General features: G+C 38.7%; 1 protein-coding gene across 2 annotated transcripts in view; it reads right to left on the bottom strand.

The window, feature by feature from the left end:
• The window catches only part of LOC117427780 (transmembrane protein 132C-like), a 152063-nt gene that overhangs the window by 105969 nt on the left and 20792 nt on the right, over positions 1–25302 (bottom strand). The window contains exon 1 of one of the 2 annotated variants that reach the window (XM_058994618.1): positions 13570–14871. The exons of the other annotated variant lie outside the window; for it this stretch is intronic. Within the exon in view, the coding sequence (XP_058850601.1) occupies positions 13570–13669 (100 nt within the window). The 5' untranslated portion in view covers positions 13670–14871. Of the gene's footprint in view, positions 1–13569; positions 14872–25302 lie in introns of those variants that run through there. 2 annotated transcript variants of the gene reach the window in all.

The raw sequence follows: 25302 nt of genomic DNA on the forward strand, positions 1-25302 counted from the left end.
AAATACACATACCTGATCTGATTCCTGTTTTCACAGCGCTGCAGTGGAAATTTAATGCCAGATAATTGCTCATAGCAATGCCCATACATTACATTTCTGTAATCAAATATTTTATTATTTATACTCTTATATATACTGACTTTAAATTGTTATTTTCAAATTGTTCAAGAGAAAAGATAAATAAGATTGTAATGAACGACTGACAGTGTTTGTGTTTGAAATATTGTAAATATTTCTAGAAAAAGGTAAACGTTGGCATCGTTCCCAGCTGTATTGGTTTGCACCGTCAAGTGCCAGTGTGATGGACACTCCAATACAAGGCCTCCCTGCATTTTGCCCTGTTTTTTGTAAGGATTGTGTCATCGGCTACTTATATTAGATTTATAGTGAATGGGCTGGAAACAGACAAGGACTTCTAGAGAATCACAGCATGGCAGTACACTGATCCTGGGAACTCTGTGCAAGAACCACCTCTTCTTGTGAGGAGCGCAATATGCCTGCAATGCTGCTGCACTATTCCATCCACCTTATTATTCACTCCCCATGTCATTCAAATATATTGATGTGCTCAACACATGTGTTGCTTTGTTGTTCTTAATTTGCCTTAATGCAGGACTGGGGAGGGGGAGGCAGGGACAAAGCCAGCCCTGGCCAGCCTCACATCCCAGTCCTGCACATCCCAGCACAGCTACCAAGCGCTTTTGTCTTGAAATAGACGATGTTGCCAGCATTCGGAGAGTCAATGGCAGGGCACTTCAGCTGAAGGTGACTCATTTGTGCTTTACTACTTTTCAATATAGAAGCTTGCCTTCAAACAATGTTTACTTTGGGGAAAGGGACACAAATCAATGTGTGCTGCCTCAGCATGGCAATGAAAGACAGCCATTGCCAACAAAAACAAGGTAATAAAATATCACGCTGAAAAGGAAATAAACAAAGGAAGAAATTATGTTTTGGCCAGCGAGCTTTTCTAAATGAATGCAGAGATGACAGAAAACAGAGCTATCTTGCCAAGCTTTCTGCTTACAAAAGGCAATGAGGGAGTGTGTTTTAAAACAGTTTATTTGGGTGCCTTTGATGTTCTGGGTATTTCCGAGTCAATTTTTATTTTTATTTTTATTTTATTTTTTAACTGTCCCCTTACCTTTGTATGATGTTAGCAATCATTCCGGATGGTTCTTATTGTAATTAAATATTTTGACAGGTCCGTGTTAAGATGCTTTTACCTCAGTTCAGGAGCTGCGCTTCACTTTTAGTTTCCTGTCATTGACACATACAACCCGGTTACAGCAGCCAAGGTGACATGATAGAATTCTATCTCGTGACTTGCCTACTTTGGCTAAAGTTTCCCTAAGTTTTGCAAGCCATAAACAGCAGTCCCCTAGAAGGTGCTGGTATTTGGGAATATAAAGAAACTAAAGCTGATCTAGCCTACATTGCATATGTCTATGGCAAGAAATAGAACTAAAGAGTAGCTCTTGAAATCAAATACGAACAGAGAAAAAGGTTACTGTTGTTCATATTTCCTGAATAGCTGACCTGCACTTACTCTGAAATTACCCCGTAGCAATATGTAAAGTAAAAGCAAACCTAGAAGGGTGTCTTTGTTTGCAGAGCATTCATTTCACACTGGGTTATATAATGGACAAAACAGCATGCCTAAAAGGAGCGCACAATGTCCGCAAAACACTTTAAAGCAGTTTAAAGCTGCAGTGTCCCTACGTCAAGTTGAGTTGTATACTGAAATCCTTGGCTACCTTTTCATCTTCAGGTGCAGGGATCGTACTCTGTGCTGATTTAAGGTTCATAACATGAATGCTCATGCAGTTCCTGGTTGCAGAGTCATCCCAGAACTTTGTCTCGTTGGTTCTCAAAGTTTCACAAACTTCTATTGAAATAAAAAAGCCTCAAGCATCTTGAGTTTATCAAAGGGTCAAGATGTTATGTAATTGTCTGTGGGTTTTTGTGTAATTCTGAAGCAAGATGTTTTGTGATCCGACTCAAGATACAGTGGAAGAGTCTAGACTCTGCTACTGGCTTTGCTAGTGGAGAACAGTGGACTGTCTCACCCAAGCAGATTGAGGGAAAATGCATGAGAAAGAATCTTCCCAGAAAGTCATTCTCTTTCATTCGTGCATCTCTGTGGGGCTTTGGTGAAAATGAGATGGTTAGGTGTCAATTATAAAAAATATGTGTTCAAATTCACAAGGACACTTAAATACCACTACTTCATTTTAGACCTGTCATAGGCTCCTGAGTGGAGCATCCAGTAAAGGCTCTCCACGTGGAGTGCAGGATGCGCCCTATAGCCTGGAGATCGCAGGTTCAAATCCAGGCTATGTCACTGCCGACCTTGACTGGGGGTCCCTAGGGGGCAATGCACAATTGGCTGAGCGCCGCCCGGGTAGGGAGGGATTAGGTCGGCAGGGGAATCCACGGTTCACAGCACACCAGCGACACCTGTGGCTGATAGGGCGCCTGCGGAGCTACAGTGGAGCAATTCAGATCTGTGTTGTCCTCCAGCACTATAGGTCTGGTGGCTTCACTGTGGATCTGCAGTGTGAAAATAAAGGCAGGAACACGTTTCGGAGGACGTGTGCTTCAGCCTCTGTTTTCCAAGTCGCCAGGAGGTTGCAGCAGTGAATCGGGATAAAAACAATAATTGGGCATTGCAAATTGGGGAAAAAACCGGGGTAAAAACCATTGGAGACAACTAAATTTATATTAAAAAAAAAAAAATAAGACCTGCCTTGATGGGATGACAACATGACGTCCTGACTTTGAAGATTCGCTCCATAGAATGTCTAAAGAGGCCGCTCTGATTAGACGTTAAGGTGCTCATTATCCCATCAGGGATTTGAAACAAGTGAATGCATTCGCAGTGATTGAATATAAAACAATTTAAGCAGTTTTGTTCAGCTTTTCAATTATAGCACTGAAAAGACCAGAAGCTCAATGTGGAGTTTGTATTCCGTCAGACGCTAATTTGCATGATTGAAATGTAATTGATGTTTGTGTTTAGTTTTCGGCTGTTCATTACAGCTGCAGAATGTAATAATAGATAGGTGGTGTGTGTGTGTGTGTGTGCGCGTGTGTGCGTTCGCGTGTGTGTGTGGCTTTTCCACTATCCAGCTGAAAAGTTGCCATTCAACTTGTGAAGTTCATCTTCTTCAAGGTAACCCAAAACAACTGTGGGAGACACAGCAGTTGGAATCCAGACTACGTGGACGAGGTTCACTGACAATGTTCTGCCATTAGAAAGGAAAAGGCCAAATAAGGACTGGTTATTTTATTTCCAGATGTTTTCAGAGCCAAAACTAAATATAGCAGTCTGGTTGGGTACAGGAAGTGAGTCAATAATTGTTCCAATTCCAGTTATTAATTTTTTTGTACTTTCGCAGTGAAATTTGAATCCGGGTCAAATCTTTATACAAAGAGGCTGTGATTTCAGAGGAAACAGCTTCAGAGAGATATGATTTAAAACACCTGCCTTATAAAATTACACATTAAAAGCCTTGCCAGCTGTTTTTATCTCCGACTCAAAGCCGCCTCTTCCACAGGCTTCAAACACAAAAGGCGAAGAGATATTAACCTCTGGCACTTTTATTAACCAATAAACTTCAATTGTTCATTCAATTCAACAGCACCATTTGTTTTCTCCATCACGGAATATGCTTCCTTTAGCAGATTTCCAGCATAAGCAGATTCAATACATCAACTTTAACGTTTCCCACACTGCTGGGCACAGGCGCTTCACAGGTCCAGTGGAAGAGACTGCTTCACAGTGACTGTCCAAGCAATAAACGCTACAGCAGGTACTAAATAGGGTGTAGAGGTCCTTTCTACAGGGTGCTCCAGTACCACCTTACTAAGTAATAATTCCTGCACGGTGGGATTTGACCACTGATAAAAATCAATGTGGGAGGCCCAGTGGGCTAGACAGGAAGGGAACTTGGGCAGGAAACAGAGTGCTTGGGATGTGTTCTCTGCACATCAGTATTCCAGTTCTTAGCTATGAAATACTGTCTCATTGACTTTCATTAAAAAGCCATATTTCATTAACCACTGTTCATAACATTAATCATTTAATCTTTAAATCTTTAACATTTGACCCCCTGTGTGAAACCTCATAAAATAGATATCACATGGTGTGTTATTAAAGCACTATAGTGTACACACATATTACACACAGTGTACTTGCTGTATCTAACAGGCTGCTTGTTGGAGCATTTGCAAGTATGACCTTTGACACTTTATCAATCTGTATTGGGTCTGTGAGTTTTACATAGTGTACAGGTGTGAAGAAATTGTATCAAATATGTGTTTATCTAATTTATTAAAATATAATAATTTGATTTCACTGCTGATTATTAACTCATGAAGGGTTACCAATTAAAAAAATACAACACATTGGAATAGATATTGGATTTTATAAATACAATGCCCATCTAGCACTAGCAGAAAAAAACACTATTGTTTCAGATTTTGTTTGGCCTGATGGATAATCAATTCAAACAAAACGGTGGCCAATTACAAACCAACTAATTTGTAAGGCATTTTCTTCACCGATGCAGGCATTTTCCAGTTTGTATGCATTTTGTAGCTGGCTATGCACATTTTGTGTAATTTTTACAAAAACGACTTGATACTTTGCAATCCAATCAAATTTACATTTCCATAAAGCACAATAGTTGAATTCTGTCTTCTACCTGCTTCTAATCTCCATTGTCCCTGAAGTCTTTACAAACCCATTACCAGCCTCAATGCACCAACTTAGCAACTGACAAATCACAGTTTTAAGAAGTTAGAAAAGCAGGTCTTATTAAGAAGAATATTCTTAGATTTTTGCAATAAGTAAGGAAGCATTGTCAACATTCTAATAATCCAAATGGTTTGTCCCTTTACCACACAGTGAATTTAAACAATAATTTAGCAGTTTTCCCATCTTATACCATAGTTTACCACGGTTTTCCATTTCGTTTTTGCTTTACCATACCTCTCTTTGCTTTACCATTCTTTCACTATGCTTTTTTACACTTTGCTGTGGTAAACGTCTACAAGACAAGCTACCCCAGCAATGTTTGCAAAGACAGACTGGCTTAAACTAGAATCATTAGATATACCACACTGACCTTGAAAGAGAAACTGCGGTGGGAATTTGAATATTGTAAAGCCAATGGGCCTTGAAAATACACACGCTCTCAGTGTTATTGTGGTTCTGCCTGCAAATGATCTTTTGTTTTTTCAAATGTTCACTCTGAGAACAATCAATACAATGCTGATTTTATTATATTAATCATAGGGAGGCCATCTCTTTATTCATCTCCATCTCTCAGATTGCTGCAATGTTTTTCATATCTCTATGTATTAACATATAATCTTAGAAACAATGAAATAGTATATCGGCTACTTTCTAACACAGTACACTATAAATATAAGCACTGCTTTAAAAATATACTTAAATAATAGGTTGTGTGAATAATTTTCATTTTTAAACAGTAAATTCCTTTTAGGCAGTTTCAGGTTCTGTAAATTATCAAATGCCACATGACTGATCAATCACAAACTTGCAGCTAATGTCTGACTTTATGTAGAAAATTCAGCATCTATTTTTGAAACGCACTATAAATCTTTCCATTTATCTGATCATCTAAAAAAAAAACATCAAACAGCAGTCAGTTATTCTTTTTTTCCATTTCTTACTTGTTTAATAGAGAGTCCTGTGACTGCGGAAGATAAGAGGTTGTCAGCACTCCACTTATAATCCCTTTAATATATAAAAGGCAGAGAGGACAGTGAGGGTAGGCTGGGTGTCTGGTTTCCTTTACTCCCTGCCAGTACGCCTTAACCCCTTTTGGACAGCGTCTTCAACGGAAAAAATGTAATTTAAGCCTCATGCTCACATCTATTCTACATTTCTTTGGAAACACAGGCTACCAGCTGTGCCCAATTATACTGCGGTTTCCTGGTGTGAGCCTCTGCTTTTGCAGCAAGTTATCCTCTGCTTATCTCCTTAGGATTGTAAGCTCTCGGATAACCAGGCTCTCTGTCAGGCTCACAGGCTTCTCTCTTCAGCAGTGGAACATCGCCTCAATTATAATTTCGCTCACGATTTTCTGCCCATTCAATAAAAAATAAAAAATAAAAAAAACTTTAAATAATGTAATAGCTACAAATACCATCTGTTGTTAAAAAAATTATTCTGAATGGTCTGTTGCTTCTTTAATCATTTTTCTATATTGCTTAACTGTCTGTCATCTTTTCTGGTTCTTCTTCAAATCATATAATTGAGAGATTTCAACTGTTGAAAATGTGTGTGTCGAACACGAACGATCTCATAGCTTTTAAAAGATGATGATTTTAGCCGAAAAACATTTCAAATGAATGTGGTCCAGGTATAATGTATTTAATTCATCCTTTTTTAATTAGGATATTATAAGAGCATTATCTGCTGAGTGACAGGCAGGAGATCGAGACGGAGGTTGAAGTTGATACGCCCCGCAGGCAAACAGGATTTACTGACATATCGACACACTGAACAGCTCACATGACACTACCAGCAATGGCAGCGCAGGGAGCACATACAACACAGTGTACGAAAACTTTGGTGGGATCTACAATCTCTGAACTAATCTTCTCTGTTCAATAATAATCTAACGTTGCTGAAGAGCTTGATCATGGCAGATAAACGGTTCGGGTGAATGTGTGACGGGTGGATACCTGACGGATTACTGTAATGAGGCTCTCTCAGCCCCATGCTGCCTCATTTTGGAAGGGATTGTGTGTTTTTCATTTCAGGAATCGCTCATCTGTACTGAACCATAAACTACAGCTGCAATTTACTGGGGCTGTGAAGAGACCTTTTTATACAGCACAGGTGCACAGCCATTATTATAATCTCATGTTCCCTGGTCTACCTGAATTGAAAATAGAACTCATTATTGTGTTCTTTCTGATTAGAATATAGAGTACAGAAATAAATTATATATATAAAAAAAAAACAGTTCAGATTCAGTTGAGTATCGGCTATTAGGAAAGCATAAAAGCAGCACCTTTGACTTTTTTGGGTTATTTTTTTCAGACATAGAAGCAATTTTACTAGTGTGTTCCAGCTGCTCTCTTCCAGCCGGGGGGGGGGGGGGGGGGGGGGATATGTTATTTTAGTCCAGGTAGCGAGGGCTCATTTCAAGATCCTGCAGTAATTGCTCAACATGAGTTCAAGTCCAAGCCCAGACTGGCCTGTATACTTTGACATATGTTGACAAGCCTGGCCCTCTGTTTGAATGCAGATCTGGGGGTTTCACATGTTTTTTCTAGCTACTGTGCCATCTACAAACCATTACTGTATGCATTACTGACTTTCATGAACCCTACTGGCTTTCAGAAAACCTGCAGAAATTTAATTGCCTTGCCCAAGCTTCATATAAACAGCACTAGGAGAAATTTTAAAGGTACTACACCCTTAAAAATGTATCTCCAGTAGCTACGGTAGCACAAAAACTACCACAGGTAGAATTCTACCACTGTCACACTTGTTATATTTTCTACTGTCAAAATATTATTTATTAAACTATCTTAGTACTTCCTAATGTGCTAAAGCCTGATTAATCTTCCTAATGGATTGATTAATGGTCCTGTACTGGTAAGAAGCTGCTCTTGTAATTATGCTGTAAAATAATCTCTGAAATGCTCATTTAATGTATTATTCCCTATTATACATAATTCCTCCAGTGCTGTGAGCATTAGTCAAGCTACGCTAGGATAAAATCCTTTAGCTTAGTCACACCTGACTCCAATTACCTCCCCTCTCCTGTAGCTTTGATTATTCATCAGAATAAAAGAGACCCACTGTTCTCAAGTGCTCTCCAGTAAACTGACCAGATGAAAGTGATTCAATTAGCTGGAACCCACAGAGGCCTCATTCTTTGAAAGCTGAAGTTGCTTATAATTATACTCTGGGGCTATAATGGTGCTTATGAGACAATAAGCACCCCAATATTTGGCCATTCTTTGATTGTCCATACATACAATTCTGCTGCTATATCTAGTGTCTCTGCAGCCTATTGCCCCAGCAGCAAGCCAGTACTTAAACTGTACAAAAAGTGCCCTCTATATTAGTATATAAAATGGTATAATATGGAGGCACACATGAATCAAAACCAGAGCATTATCAGCACAATGTTAAACTGTTATCGTACTTCTACCAATGACACACACCAGTATATCTGCCCTATTCTCTGTGCTACCACTGCATTGGCACAGATCATTGGTAATTGTTGCTAAATGCAACAGTCATTCATTTGCATGCGTGCTTCCAGTATAGCTCCCCAGAGACAATCATCTTACAATGACCCTGGACAACACTCTGGTGCGGTTTCATGTTATTGTACAGGTGACAGAGGTCTATTTTAAAAAGTTTTCGTACAATGGAAATATATTCGCTGCAAAATCCTGGGATTAAACTAACGACTTTTCTAAGGATAAGGCCGTGAGAATAATAATAAATTGCAATGCAACATCAGCAGACTAACTGGTATTAAGCCCCCCCAATGGTATTCATGGTTCTGAAGCTGAAAAAGCATTAAAACCAGAACAAAGCAGTGACTATAAAACTGTGATGCTTACAAAGCATAACCCCAGCGTTTGGAACATGGAACAAAAGCATCTCCACTCAGTGCCTTTTAATGCACAGATATCATTCCCTCTAGTAGGAAAGTATAGCTGCCAAGCCTTTTAAAATTAAATATACTACACTGTCTAGTAGCCAAACTAACCAAAAAAGTCTTCTAATTACAGTAACGGCTGGCTCTTGCACAATAATATAATAATATCTTTATTTTTATATACCACCTTTCATAGTGGGAGGGAAACTATAAAAGGGGAAAGAGAGATAGAGAGAGAGGGAAGGTAAGGGAAGATTATCATCAAGAGTAATAGAAAGGGCAGATATGGAGCGGATATTTTTCATGTGGAAGAATCAGTGATCTGCTGCTACCTTAAATAATACCAGCCATTATTATTATTGCAGCCCTTTTAAATCGTTGGAATCTTTTGAAACCACATAAATACTGCATTATGGAGATTACATGCACCGAGAGACCCCAATTATCCCCTGCAAATGCATGGCGGCTGGTTCCAAATTCACAGTGAAACAAAGGGGATTTAACAGCTGTCTTTATAATCCATTTTGTCTGACTGAGTCTTACGCTGTACTGCTTTTCCAAAACCCTTTATCTTCTGCAATGTACCTGTATCTGGGCCAACTGATTCCAACATGCCGCACCATTTACCTGTTCATGGCATTACAGGAACCCATAGCAGTGGAACCTCTACTATTAAAAGAAAAGCTGCACTTTCTAATCGTCAGCACTTTTCTACAGCCTACAGTACATTCAGGCAATTAAAGGAGGAAAGGATGCTTTTTACTTGATCTGAGGCACCTTGATGTGAAAGTCAGGATGATTAAAACTAAGGGTCTAAGTGCTAAGTGCCATCATCTCACAGGAGCCTGAAGAAATGATTTGAAAATTCACTGACTGCCTTCAATAGAGCTTGAGAACCATAAGAGTCTACTGAAAACTTTAAATAATAATAATAATAATAATAATAATAATAATAATAATCATCTGCTTGTCCCCAATACAGCATAGCAGGGTGAGGCTTTCACACAGAATATATCACTTTGTTTATCTCTATCTGTGAATCTGTATACACTTCACTATACTAGGTATTGCCCTGGTGTGGGGCATGTTTTCCTGGTATACCCGGAGTTCCTTGATTACTCTGGAAAGCTGAACCAATGCCATAGTTCTCTTATGCATAACTGCGGATCAAGTCCAGCCAGCAATGCTGCACATGTACCTGATGGCAGTGGCTGCTTTCAATGCGATAAAGAGCCCATCGACATGGAGTCCATGCCAAGGATTTTTGTCGTTGTCCTGGTATTTTAGAGCTTAACAGTAGTACAACGTTTTTATTTTAAATAAAAAAAAAATTGTTCTGCAACTATATGTGATATATCAATCAATAATTTCCTCTGATTAAGCGATTTGAAAAACAAAAAGGTCAATATTAAGATCACTAATACATTTACACATAAGCATCATGTGGTAAAAGCAATAACAAAACAGACGTTCCCACATGGGATTTTTTTTTTGTAATGCTTTGCTAGAAAAACACATTTCACTGTGGCTCCCAATAAGGTTTTATCAATTGTACTAGGATTTCACAATTAGATTCTGCTCTGCATTTAAAATGCCCTCCGCACATCACATTTTGTTTAATCTTATCAGCCACGTAACAAATCGAATTACTTTGGGGCCGGAGGTGGAACACTGGGAGGATTCTTTGACTTCTTATTGTTCAGCGTGACCCCAAATCCCAGAGGTCAAATGTCGAACGATTAGAGCATCAATTCCCCTTCCTGTGCCACCTGAAGCCACAAAACCTCAAACAGCAAAAATGTTAAAGATTTGTATGCAGCACAGATAAGTATGTGGTATTGTGCAAACGACTTTAAAAGCTAAATCATTTACAAAGCATATCCTAGCTATTGCTATGCCATAAACTTCTACAATGATTTTTTTTTTTTTTGCTTTGTGTAAATGTGTTATATTTGGTGCTCTATGTCAAGGACCATAATGGGAGATTAAGTGCTCAGGACCATAATGGGAGATTAAGTGCTCAGAGTACATTTAAAGATTCAAAATCAGTAAAACGTGTGACAGAACGGTACACTTTTCTAACTCAGATTCGAATTGAAGATTTTAAATGGGAGGGTATTTGTTGCTTCTATGACTCCCTACAGTTTCTGAAACTCCAGTTGATTTGAAAAAAGCGACCTACAGGAAAGCTATTCTCGCAATAAGTGTGCCACAGGGACGGGCAATTACAGGATTCCATAAGTGTCAAAGCAGGTATGAGAAAGGTACCCGCAGACCAACGCTGGGGGAATGACAAGTCAAGGACAGTTTTCTGGTTTCTTTCCAGTGAACCGTGCATGAAAAACCCAGCAGACATTATTGTAGTTTTACCTCAGAATTCTCATGGAGCGTTCTGAAGTTATACCTGATCTTGTACTACAGACTTTGTCAGGCCCGCTATGACTCCTGTGCACCTGAAAATAATGCATTGAAACCAGAGCGGTAAGCCAGCACCATTTCATTAAACTAATGTAAATAAAACAAATGCCAAAAAAAAAAAAATTCAGCTCCTTCATCGTGAAAATCAAGAGAAAAAATGTATCAATTGACTGAACTCTGATACACATTCACGGTGTCGGAAAACCTTCATGTAAGTAAAGAATTGAAAACAGTACACAGCCTTCAGGGAATCATGCATGTGAATTTGTGGAAGAATACAGGACACTTATGCCAAACAAAAAGGCAATTATGAACAGCTTCCGAATACCTTACAGCATGTGCTCTGGTCTACAGAATTAGTGCTCGATCTTGATTGAAGCAATCACAATTATTTAACAACCAGCATCATTAGTTGACACAGTTCATATGAAAGCTAAGTTATTTTGCCTTTGTATTTGCTTCAAGGGCACTAACTTGACTTGATTGTCAGCACTTGAAAACTGCCTCAAAACACTACAATACAATTTAATTTTTAGTTAAATGAAATTAAATTCAAGGTTAGACCAATTGAAAAGTTTACTGTAGATGGTGACCTCTTCTGACTTTTCTTTAAACAAACTGAATAACAAATCCCAAAGGCTATACTGGTTTTCCAGGCTCTATTAGTACATAAGAGATTTGAATTAATGGAATAATGTCTTATATATCTACTGGAAGCAAGCTTTCTAAAACCTTATATTCCTGGTATACAATAATGCTGTTTATATTGAACACCAAAATCACAGGGCATGCACGTCTCCTTAGTAATTTTTTGTCATTATAAACTTGTGATGAATTGAAGAGACCTTTTTATATTTTCTAAAAAAAGGAGTCATGCTGATTATTTTGAAAATAAATTCATCTTCATTCAGCAGGGTGGACTGGCATCTTGAATTCTAAACATAATCACACAATCACAGTTTAAACAGCATGCACGATTAAACCTGCATTGGATATACTCTGTATAAATGACATAGCAACAAGCAGCCACACAAAAAACAAGTACAAGCTGGAAAGCCCTTAACTTGGGGGAGGGGGGGCAGCAATCAAACACTCTATTTTCATTTCCAAGTTGAAGGCCACCTGTACCGTCATTGTTGAAATGACGCAGTTCATGTATCAGTAATGCATAGAAGTTGCATCTCCCTGCAGCAAGTCAGTTTCAGTTGCAATGGGGAATCCAACAGACTGTGATAGGGGACTGACAGTAGACACCATGGCTTGCCATAACCAAAACTGCACTAATTACAGAAGATGGGAACAATCTCAAAAGTGTAGTATGGTCTAGTCTATTCTGGGGAACAGAACCCCCCCCCCCCCCCCCAAAACGAAATTCTACGCCACTGCACTAAACTATGAATCTCAAATGATTGCATCTGTGTGTCCCAGCACAGAGCTCCTCAGCCGTATTCCTCTCTGCTTTCCTGATGTAGCCTTCTTTGAGGTATGTCCATCACTAAAGCACAAGGATATTCCCACTTGAGCTGTTTTCCTTGCTGCATCCCAAAGACATGGGAATACTGGTGTCTAGAGACACATGACACATGTGTGGCCATCTGTGACTCAAGATAAATAAAGATGTATTAATCTAATGTGCTGGTAACAGTTCAGTATAAATTCAACCTTAATTTAAAAAATAATCTCTGATAATGCAAAAACAGGCTTGTAAAACAGACTATGTATACCTGAAAGAAACTGGTGATTTGTATAACTTTTCAACAATGTTCTCCTCTATTTAGAATCTGTCTTATATATTTAACCACAAAACAGTTTTTGAGTTGCTTGATGTTAAAAACAAATCAGATGCATTCATTTAGCATATCTGACCTGTAATCCAGCGTGGGAAATAACATCTTTATGGAAATGGGAACATTTTGCAGCCATTGCCATTGTTTTAAATGATAACTGGTTGAGAAAGTACAGTATATACATGAACCATGACAGACATTGATAAAGTTGTACTTGGCTAGTGAGTGATACGCAATGACATGTTTTCTGAATTAAACTCAATTGAGCAGTTCTAATAAATAGATGTCTACGGTGATAACATCTGATCATATTTAATAACATTCAAATTGCGTACAATGTAGCTACTGTTGAATATTAAGTACACAGCAACACTTCTGACGAGTTGTCAGTTTTATGTAGTTATGCCATTGTATACTCTAGGGGCTCTTTGGTATGCTTACAATCAATTAAATGGAGAAATCCAATTTCACCTGATGAAGAGCGTCGGGACCTGTGTGATTGAAAAGCTTTTAGGTTTTTATAGTACGATAGTCTGATATACACAACTGAGCTTTGTAAAGGGTATGGGGGGGGGGGGGCATAAATTAGAATGTGTGGAGCAAAATGGTTTATAAAGTAATTAGTTAATTTCACAAATCCGTATTAAAAGGGTTTATAAAGGCTTAAAACTGAATAAAGACAAATCGGTATCTCTTCTTACCTATACAGAGAATCGCTGTGACCAGCTGCAGTGTGTAGAGATGCAACATGTTTCTTTTTGCACACACGAAAACTTCCATTATGAAGCTTGGAAAAGACATGTCGCTATCCTGCAGGTAAAAAATAAAAATTCACTTGCATCCAGCTCTACAACGAAGGTCCTTGATTTTATATTGATGTCAAAGGCGAGTGCTAAACATGTGTTCTGAAGTTCCCGTTACTTTTCCTGCGCCAGCTTTCTTCATTTTCCACGTCGTTGTGTTGTATGTTAAATGTTGCGCTTATTGGCATCCGTCAGGTTTTTATATCAGAAAACAAAGCTGTTCTCCGATGTTTTCTTCATCGTTAGACGTTATTATTTTGCATTTTATTTTATAGTACTTGATTAGAAAAAAAGTAACCCGAGTCTTTTTGCAGCATGATTTGTTTTTACTGTACTCAACAACACTTTAAAATCGGTTTAATCCTTGGAAGACTGTGTTTATCGAGCTAAAGCAACGGGTTCAGATGTGTCAGAAAATAGCTCAAGGGTTTTGCTTTGAAAATGTTTCCTTCATCAACTGTCAGCACCTCCGTTTGCTTAAGCGATCTTCATCTTGATGAACAAAAGCTGCGGCAAAGTTTTCTCATGGTTGTATAGTGGTGATATTTATTTCACCGCCGTGAAGACTCTTCATTCCCCAGAGATTCGCGTGTATAATCCAGACTTTCTTTCTTCTCTCACCTCTCACACACACACTGAATACGGTTCAGGCAAGTGCACTCCAAGATTTAAATCTCCAATAACTGTCTTCACGTCACTGTCCAGTGACTGGCTTGTGTTACAGGCGAGCTACTTTTCCTGTGATACAGTGCCGCTTTCATGTGAGTGAATAAACCCCGAACTGGAGCATGGTATTGAATTCAATGCCTCACAGGGGCAGTGTACTGAAATGCTGCACATAAATGTATTACTGTGTCATTTCAACACAGTATCTGTGTAATACTAACAGTTCCATTTTAGTATATGTGCGTGTGATGTAGTTAGCTTTAGTATTATTAGTAGTAGTAGTAGTAGTAGTAGTAGTAATAATACATTCCCATCATGTGTTTTGGGGGGTACATAAAGAAAAAAACTATCAGCTGCTGGTACACCCAAAAATCAAACAAGTTAATGAAAGTATTCACATTGCGTGATCGGGTAGTAATGTTCTTTTCGTTCTTTTTGAGAACTGGAAGGCCTACGTCATCCGCAACCACAAAAAAATCAGGAGCCACGCTGAAGCCAGCTACAACATCCTCTTCTGCATTCTGCTACATGACACTTGGGAATCATCCCTGCAGTTTTCGCGGAAAAACATAAGGGCATGGAACGCTAAAACAACCAATCTGGATTGGCAAAAACCACGGGGGTGGGGCTAAAGGGGGTGTGTAAACACTGAGCAGGCCAATAGAATAGATGGAATCCTGAGCAGCTTCTTGTATGCTGGCAGGCTGTGTGTCGAATGTGGTTTATCAGTCTGCACAGGTTATCACCGCCGTACAAAAATGAAATTTAGCAGCATAGCATGGTCTGTTTATGTAGCGGTTACACCGGGCCAACTAATTTATCCATTGAAAGAAAGAAAGACCGAGCGCATATTTACGCACACGTGCAATCACTTCAGGCAGTGCTCCATAGTGCTGTCAGTTTTGTGTATTCATTGTGCTGCGCGGCGCAAATTGAGTAATGCGTGGGCTGGGCTTGACTGTTTGAGAATGAACGATTCTCGGGTCAAAACGCGCAGACCTTTCCTATGTTGAAAAAAAGCCTATACACCCATAAACTAATATTACTTCAACTGTTTTCTTCAAGAACAGAATATACAGTTACCGGTACCTTATAATAAAACACATACAGAAGCACTGTAAATCAAATGTTTAAAACCCGTTGTATGCTACTTATTTTGGCTATTTTTTGTGCGTCTTATGTATACTGTCAAACTATTTAAACTGCGCGTCTAAAATCTGTTGTATGCGGTTTATGTTAAATTTAGGTTTATAATGTCTGTAAGTCTCATCATTATTGTGTCCCGTGGCCATGTGTTTCAAAGTAATCCACAGTTGTTCTGCAAACTCTTAGTTGGTCCATTCTAGAATGGTTTAAACGTTCCGCACACTTCTGGAACGGGTTAGGTACTTTTGCTGTTGGTAAAAACATGTTAGTCTGCATGTCCTATGCATTTGAAGGGAAAATGCATATTATTAAAAAAAAATGAAATTTATATTAATAACTTCCAGTTTAAATGCACATTTCTCGCTGTTTGAAACTTTAGTAAGAGGATATACACCAGCACAATGCGAGTTGCTACTTGAATTTCTGGCTGACGCCAAATTATATTTACTGCACTGTGGGCCTACTAAATATCCAACTCTGAGTCCAGTAATATAATGATATATAAAGCTTAATGCATACGTGACAGTCCTTCTCAGTATTTGAAAAAGAATGTTCTCAGAACTAAATCAAAATATGAAAATTATTGATACAGCGTTTTTTTTTTGTGTTTGCGAAGTGTGCTCTCCAAGCAGGCTCATTTGTTTCTGATTATATTACTTGATTATAATGAAAACAAAGACGGCTTCGTTTACAAAGAGTTGATCCTGCAAGCCAAATTACAATTCAGCTTAAAAAGAGGTTCCCGGAAAGAAGGAACGGGGTCGTTTATGGCAATAGCTGCAATTACTCTTAATGCGGTAATCACTAAAATGAGAAAATTATGTTAAACTTTAGAAGCTCATTTCGTGTTTCAATCTAAGGCTTGTTACAATGTGTACACAGTAATTGTGTTCTACGAGATTATAAAAAATGAAGGCATTTGAGCAAATATTGTGTGCTTTTCTTTGTAAATTGATTTAATCTGTTATTTCAGTATAGCATAGGTGCCAACAGTCCCTATATGGTCGGGACAGTCCCGATTTCATAGCAAATGTCCCGCGTCCCGATATTTACCCATAGGAAAAAAAAATTTATTTATCCTGCACAGTAGAGTTAGTGAAAACCACACGCTGTGTGCTCTTCGTGCGTCTGAGACATCAGCTGATCACGAACTTATACAAAAATTAGAACGCTTCGTTATTCGTTTATGTCTATTTTTACTGTCATGATGGTCGTGTCGTGTTGAGTTGGGGGGGGGGGGGGGGGTAAGTGTTTTCTGCGTCCTGGTGTCCTTTACATTTTTGTATAGAGATATATATGATTACTGTACATATCTCTTTTCTTCCAAGGCTCTTTCAAGGGATAAAACATTTAGCGAGCCCCAAAATACACAGCTTGGTCAAAGCGTGGTTTTCTGTTACCTAAAAACATTTTATCTGTTCGATCCGTTGCTTGTTACAGCTATTGTTAATACATCTGTGCAAACCACCACTGCCCCCTTGCGGACAACGGCTAATTTGTTCTTAAAGGGGAAGGCCTTCTAGCACCCGTCATAGATTTATTTTTGGGGGGTTAGAGGAGATGGAACAAAGTGCTTCACAACCCACGTTTATCCCGTTTTTAACCCTTTAGGCCTTCTTGATTGAAATTCATGCTTTTCAGATAACGCTTGCTGTTAGTTAACTGTAGGTGATGAAAGAAAATTGAATTTCTGTTAACCACAGAAACCATTTCTATCCATGCCTTCAGTGCCTTGTAATTTACAATTAAGTACACAAATCAATCTCTGCTACTTGGGCTAATTTTAGTGAGGCGATGGTTGATTGGCCTTGGCTTGAACCTGCTTCATCAGTAAAGCTGATCGGAAATGCAAGAGATGAACTTACATCGATCACAGACAATCAGGTTGTAACTCATCTTGCATTGCATTGATTTGAAGTTTTCATTAAAACGCTGAATTGCGGGCTGGGTGTTAGCCTGCAGCCTTATCAACATGACGTCTGATCTCCTTAGATCTCAGAAGTAGTTTTTGGCCGATATCGGCACTTCCAGTTCTAGTCTATGTTCAAGATGTGTGCACTTTAGAAGAATTATAAAGTCAATGAAGTAAGCATGCCAGCAATTACTTCAATCTAAACTGAAGTAATTATCAAATGCATACACCTCAGTAATTACACTGTAGCTTCCAGACAATTACTCAGTCATGACTATGGGATATGAAAAGGTTACTAAGCTGTTTAATGGCAATATGTGCTTTACCTTCTCAAATGTCAATTAATAACCCTGCTAGTCCTTTGGCCTAACCTACTGTCTTTATTGACTTTTGACTAGAGGTTTTCCAAATCTGCAGCAGAAAAACTGTGCATTTTAAGTAGATATCTGAAGTGTTGTGCAGAGCACCTTATGTGTTCAGTATTTGTATAAATAAAGGCTTATAAAAATGTTAATCAAGTAAACATAATCATATCAAACAATGTATTAGTTAAGTACTTCCAATTTAATGTACCAAGCATTTGTCAGGAAAATCTTTCTCACATGAGGCTTCTTATTGGGCCACATTTTCAAAGCCTTAACTCCAGTCTTTAATTAAGTCCTACTTTTTGAAGGAGACAAAACATCTGTTAATTTAACAAAAGTAGAACCGAACAACTAAGTTATATTTCAGGTCACTTCAGCAGTCTGTTTATGATAATTATACTGACGATGTAGCTGCGGAATATGGTGAATCTGTGGAAGACTGAATTCCAGGGGAGCCTGCAAATTCTGGACTACCTCTATTTATGACCTACAGGAAGCCTTGATAAATGTTGCTTCATGCCAGTAGGCTTGCTCATTCATCAAGTTGTGCCTTGATGGCGACCCAATAACATGATATCTCCAGGCCGTACGTTGTAGCAAATTGAAAAGGTGCAGCAGTAGCACACCGAGGTTCTCTTCGCCAGGAAATCTTGAGACTTTATTCTGCCAGCGCTTAACAAGCTGTATCTTGTTGAACAAGCAAAACACCACCAGAGATATGCCGCGAACAGCCACCTGATGTGTTAGTTGGAGTTCATTATTAACGTTAGTGCAGGCAACATGCCCTTAAGTACAGCAAGGGAAGCACTGCTCTCTAGACAAAACTATAAAGCAATCAAAGGGCTAGGGGGCAAGCTGGTGCACCATGCTAATTCACTAGCCTCTCGCTCCAGAGGGATCTAATCAACAGCCAGTAGGGCATTTCAAACGCATGTCTCTATCAAATTCTTGACTTCTTTTGTTATTTAGGATGCTAGCCACACTTGCTGGTTTTCTTATTTAAAACAGCAATACAGTATAATTGCCATGCCAGGAGCTTTTGATAAATCCATCGACAAACACTGTAAGTATGTTTGCATGTGCTTGGGACCATATTGACCTAATGTGAAGTTAATTGGATTAATCCTTCTTTTTAACATGCTATTTATTTGAAGTTTAAAATGCTAAACTGCAAGTCAAACACAGTTAAATTGATGCCATGGAAAAAGCTGCCATACCCTTATTCTTGAGCGAGTGCATAAATGAAATGAAACACATAAACGCTTTAGAGCTGATCTACATTACGGGGTGTTCCATAAAACTGACGTCAGTCTTTTAAAAGTTACACTGAGGATAACATAGCATATTTTAGAGTTCACAAAGGAAAGAACTGATTTGATCCTCCATATTTAATTTGTATTTTTTTACTGTTTTGCCTTTCTTTTAGTCAATGTGAAAACAGCAATACCGGTGTAACGTCAATTTTTGCTACTTCGTCAAAATTTGCTACCGGTAGCAAAATATGGCATGTATAAGCATCACATTTTGCTACCTTGTCAAAATCTACTACCTGTACCAAAATTTCATCTGTAGCTATAAAGGTTTTTTTTTGTTTTTTTTTTGGTCAAGTTAAAACAATTCATCTTGGTGGTTATATAGAGAGTAGTTTGAAAAGGTTCTAATAAAATATATATTAGAACTAAAAATGTCATATAATTAACATTACTTATTTTTAAACTAATATCAACAACATGATTGGAATTCATCCAAAACAATAGGTAGCAGTTTTTGTATGAGTGTCCTCAGTCTTAAGAAAAAAAAAATCTGGCCGTGCGCAGTGCAGGGTGAAAATAGTCTGGGCATGCGTAGTACACAAGTAGGAACATTTGATAGGGAGCATAAATTGACGTGACACCAGTGACCAACATCAGGATTCCACATTGACTGCTATCCTGCAAACAGCTAAGAAAGCCAGTTCTGGTATATTCACAGTGGTATTTGCATAAGAAAGCATAACCTACAATTCAGCTTACAGAATCCTACAGCAAGGGTTTATAGTGCTGTAATTTGGAGCCATTTGTTTTTTTGACAATTTCTCTAAATATTTGCATTTGCACATGTTTGCTTATTGATGTGACTTACAAATGAAAATAATCATAGATGCATGCATAGTAAATAGAACGGCAGTAATTTGTTTGTATAAATTATTTAAAGCAGATTTGAGAAGAAAAACCTATCTGGGACAAGCATGGCATAATGGGAATATTTGCAGGTTTGTGACTTGCAGGTAAAGCCACCAGCTAGCCAGTGAATCTGGGGCAGACGTGGTATTTAAAAAGCTTATGGCATCTGTTCATCAAACTATCACCAGCTTGACAAAATCAGCACTTGTAGGACACTGATCCAGATTAGACATATATATATATATATATATATATATATATATATATATATATATATATATATATATACACAGTACTGTGCAAAAGTTTTAGGCAGGTGTGAAAAAATGCTGTAAAGTAAGAATGCTTTAAAAAATAGACATGTTAATAGATTATATTTATCAATTAACTAAATGCAAAGTGAGTGAACAGAAGAAAAATCTAAATCAAATCCATATTTGGTGTGACCACCCTTTGCCTTCAAAACAGCATCAATTCTTCTAGGTACACTTGCACAAAGTCAGGGATTTTATAGGCATATAGTCAGGTGTATGATTAAACAATTATTCCAAACAGGTGCTAATGATCATCAATTCAATATGTAGGTTGAAACACAATCATTAACTGATACAGAAACAGCTGTGTAAGAGGAATAAAACTGGGTGAGGAACAGCCAAACTCAGCTAACAAGGTGAGGTTGCTGAAGACAGTTTACTGTCAAAAGTCATACACCATGGCAAGACTGAGCACAGCAACAAGACACAAGGCAGTTATACTGCATCAGCAAGGTCTCTCCCAGGCAGAAATTTCAAGGCAGACAGGGGTTTCCAGATGTGCTGTCCAAGCTCTTTTGAAGAAGCACAAAGAAACGGGCAACGCTGAGGACCGTAGACGCAGTGGTCGGCCAAGGAAACTTACTGCAGCAGATGAAAGACACATCATGCTTACTTCCCTTCGCAATCGGAAGATGTCCAGCAGTGCCATCAGCTCAGAATTGGCAGAAAACAGTGGGACCCTGGTACACCCATCTACTGTCCGGAGAAGTCTGGTCAGAAGTGGCCTTCATGGAAGACTTGCGGCCAAAAAGCCATACCTCCGACGTGGAAACAAGGCCAAGCGACTCAACTATGCACGAAAACACAGGAACTGGGGTGCAGAAAAATGGCAGCAGGTGCTCTGGACTGATGAGTCAAAATTTGAAATATTTGGCTGTTCGCCGAAGGGCTGGAGAGCGGTACACAAATGAGTGTCTGCAGGCAACAGTGAAGCATGGTGGAGGTTCCTTGCAAGTTTGGGGCTGCATTTCTGCAAATGGAGTTGGGGATTTGGTCAGAATTAATGGTCTCCTCAATGCTGAGAAGTACAGGCAGATACTTATCCATCATTCAATACCATCAGGGAGGCATCTGATTGGCCCCAAATTTATTCTGCAGCATGACAACGACCCCAAACATACAGCGAAAGTCATTAAGAACTATCTTCAGGGTAAAGAAGAACAAGGAGTCCTGGAAGTGATGGTATGGCCCCCACAGAGCCCTGATCTCAACATCATCGAGTCTGTCTGGGATTACATGAAGAGAGAGAAGCAACTGAGGCTGCCTAAATCCACAGAAGAACTGTGGTTAGTTCTCCAAGATGTCTGGGCTAACCTACCTGCCGAGTTCCTTCAAAAACTGTGTGCAAGTGTACCTAGAAGAATTGATGCTGTTTTGAAGGCAAAGGGTGGTCACACCAAATATTGATTTGATGTAGATTTTTCTTCTGTTCACTCACTTTGCATTTTGTTAATTGATAAATATAAACTATTAACATGTCTATTTTTGAAAGCATTCTTACCTGCGTAAAACTTTTGCACAGTACTGTATATACACACACACACACACACACACACACACATTACTAATAACTTCCCTGAGCTTTAAAGACCTTCATAAATAAATACAAGCCTGTTCATATTTTATGAGATTCCCATGTCAGTCCTAATAGCAGCACATCTGCCCCCTGGTAAAAGTTATGGTCAAAAGCCAATCCCGCAGCTGGCAGGCTCGGCCACGCTCAGTCAAGGCTTTTGGTGTCTAATTTTAATTTTTAGTTTGGAATGTAAAATGATGAGGTATATACAATTACCTTAATCATTGTAAAAGCAAGGCTGTCCAAAATTGATAAAACAAATAAAGCCTTAATTCTTTTTTTTCAATTTACCTTTTAAGGTGCAGTTGTAAGAATCTATTCTGTAATATTTTTATTTACATCTAGATCATGATAGTTGGATGTGCCATTTTTGTTTTTCTCCCCTACATTATTTAGCATGTCCAATAGATCAGAAACTGCCCACAACAACTGAGGAGAGCTGAAGGTTAGCGGGCATCCTACGATCCTACAGCCAAGCCAATAACCTCTTTAGACCCAGGAGATGGACAGCAGATATTGTTGAGCTACCAGCCCCTGGAGAACAAAGACAGTCCTGCGGGTGTCTGCTCAAGACCAGTGGGCACCTAGCCAGTAAGGCCGCTGTAGCATGATTGTCTTTACCAAACCCACTAGAATGGCAGGACTCTCCATGGGATCCCCACCCAAGATCGGCAACTTTGCAACGCCAACCTGTGCTCCCCCGACTGCACTCTCTGACTCACCCTGCAAACCATGCAGTAGAGCCTTTACCAGGTGAGCCACTGAGGGGGAGCAGTGCCAAGTGTCTTACAGCCAACCTGAAAAGCTGAACAGTGCTTTTTTCTTTCAGCATATTGTCCCTGTATAATAAAAGGGGTCCCAGAGGACTATTCATCACTAACACAGATGTAGGCCAGGAACAAATTGGGTTCTTTATGTTAGATTTAGTTCTCTAGTCTACCATTGTTACTGGAGTAATATATCACAGTTATCATAGCACGGAACTTAAGGTATCCTTCATAAGCAGGCTGACAGGCACTTCAATATTCATGGGTTATAGCTAAGAAAATGAATCCATTCAAATATTTTGCTGTCTCCTTCAGGCCAGTTTGTTTAAATGAAAATATGTAGTCCTTTTTTAATTATCCTATTAAATCTTTTAGGTCTAGAAAAAAAGAAGTGAAAGAAATAGAGATTTAAGTTGATCAAATCCTAAATGGTAAAGATATCGGAATGGAAGCGAAAGGTAAAACACAAAGTGCCTGAACCAATGAGAAAACGAATTCATGGATAGCCAGAGCTTTTGGCAGCCAGTTAGATAACAACAGCAATAGAGAAAAAGGATACAAATCTTAATATTAAAACAACAGACATTAGAACCATTCTGAGCAAATGTTGTAGAAGGTAAAGTATTACATGTATTCACTGGTATTACAGGAAACCATTTATAGTATTTAAACAAGGCAGGGGTACTGGTAATACTGTTTAATGTATTGCTATGCACATTATTTCAGTAAAAGCTGAATTAAATAAACATCCAAGGCTGGAAACTACGAGAGATACGAATCCCACTCATTTCAGTCTATGACTGAAATGAGTGGGATTTGCGATTATCGATGTATAGATATTTGTTTCATTACATACTGTATAATGTACAGAAAAAAACTGATTGCATGAGCCATTTAATGCAGTGCATGATCCAGTGTTGATTTCATTTTGTTTCACAGATTGAGAAAGCAAATCTATTATTTCCATCTGCAGAAGGATGACTATTATGAGGCTGAAGCCACAGCCTATTGAAAACATCATGACTTGCAAACAGTTTTTACAGAGCGTTGAGCAGACACTATAAATAACATTTCCATTTCAGATGATCTTTATACTTTATTCAAGCATACTCAAATGACACCACTGAAATGTACAACATTAACACAGGAATGAGGAAATCAACTTCCTGCAACCCATCCAGCTGCCTTGGTGGAATTTCTTACTAAAACTGACAGCTGAGCTCAACAATCTGCTCTGAGTAAAAGTGTAAACACTTTGATTGATTCGTTCTCCAGGCTTTATTTTCACTTTGTTTCTGGGGATATCTCTTTACCCAGCCGGCGCCATACAGATTCATTTTCTGTGCAGCAGGTATCAGGACTCGTAAAGCAGGGCCCTAACACCTGCAGCACAGGTAGTAGATCTGTTGTGTGGTGGCAGGATAAATGGACTTTGCAAAAACTAAAAATTGGACTTACCAAAGTGATGTGGGGCTAGTAAAATAAATCACTTCTTTAAGTTAACCTGTTTTCCTGTAAGCATACCGGCAGGGAATCGAATGAGGACCTACAGACACAGGTGAGGCTTGGATGGATACCTGTAATAAGTCTGATCAGCATCCTAATCATTTTAGTAACGCAGCTCTTACCCTGGCTGAAACAAATCAAAAAGTTCTTACAGGTCCCCGAGTGGCTCCCCTGGTAAAGGCAAGGTGTGCAGGGTGAGTCATACAGTTGGGGGAGCACAGGTGTTGTGCAGGTATTGGCACAGATTTTGCGAAGTTGCAGGTCTTTGCTGGGGATTTCACAGGGGAGTGTTGCATTGCCTCTGGTGCTCCACTATTTAAAGGGTACATAAGGACCTTTTTATTTTATTGTGTTACATGTTCGTATGTATTGCTACAACTGTTTATGTAAAGTGTGAGTATTGTTTTATTTTTTTTTATTTTTTTTTTTACACTTTGACCACTTTTTTAAACTTTGAAATTGCATTCCCTGCCTCAAGATGGCTTCACATGTACCCTCATGGACCTCTCAGAAATACATTTCCCATCATCCTCCTGCCCACTGGTAAATCCATCTCAGTTACATATGTGAGCAGGAGGATGTACCCTTTAAGGCCTTTGCTCCTGAATGTAAAGAGTCAATTAGCTTGGTCATGAGATCAGAGATTAGTTTTCCAGACCTGTTGTGGGGATGATGAATTTACAGATGTATTATGAATAGGATTTTGGTCAGGATTATGTCAGCAACATAAACAAAGCATATGTAAACATCTAAATACAGTATTTCAATGTAAACATGTGTTAAATGTGATTACATAACCATAAACCCACTAAGCAACTTTTCAAACGAACTCAATCGCTGACTTCGACCCTCCTGATTTGTATTGTGTTTACTGATGTGAATAAGGGGGTCAGTAAATCACCCTATCGAAAGACACCTGCATGATTAATATAAAGTTAAATGATTGTGGTATTTAAATCTTGCATTGTTTATGTACGAGAGATATCGTTCAAATTATGTGACTGAGTGATGTTTAAATAATGTTGCTGCACCTTAAACATGAAAAGAGCACCCAACTCGCTGAAAACGAAGTGACAAAATAATTAAAAGTTGTCAAAATCAGCATGACACATTTAAAATTTAAAAAGTTGATTCTGGATAATAAAACAGCAAAAAAAATCAAGTGAGAAAGGTCAGTAACAACCAAGTCGGATGGTTTCATTAAGAAAAGTAATTGA

The sequence above is a fragment of the Acipenser ruthenus genome, chromosome 21 (assembly GCF_902713425.1).
Source record: "Acipenser ruthenus chromosome 21, fAciRut3.2 maternal haplotype, whole genome shotgun sequence".
In the NCBI taxonomy this organism is placed as follows: domain Eukaryota; kingdom Metazoa; phylum Chordata; class Actinopteri; order Acipenseriformes; family Acipenseridae; genus Acipenser; species Acipenser ruthenus.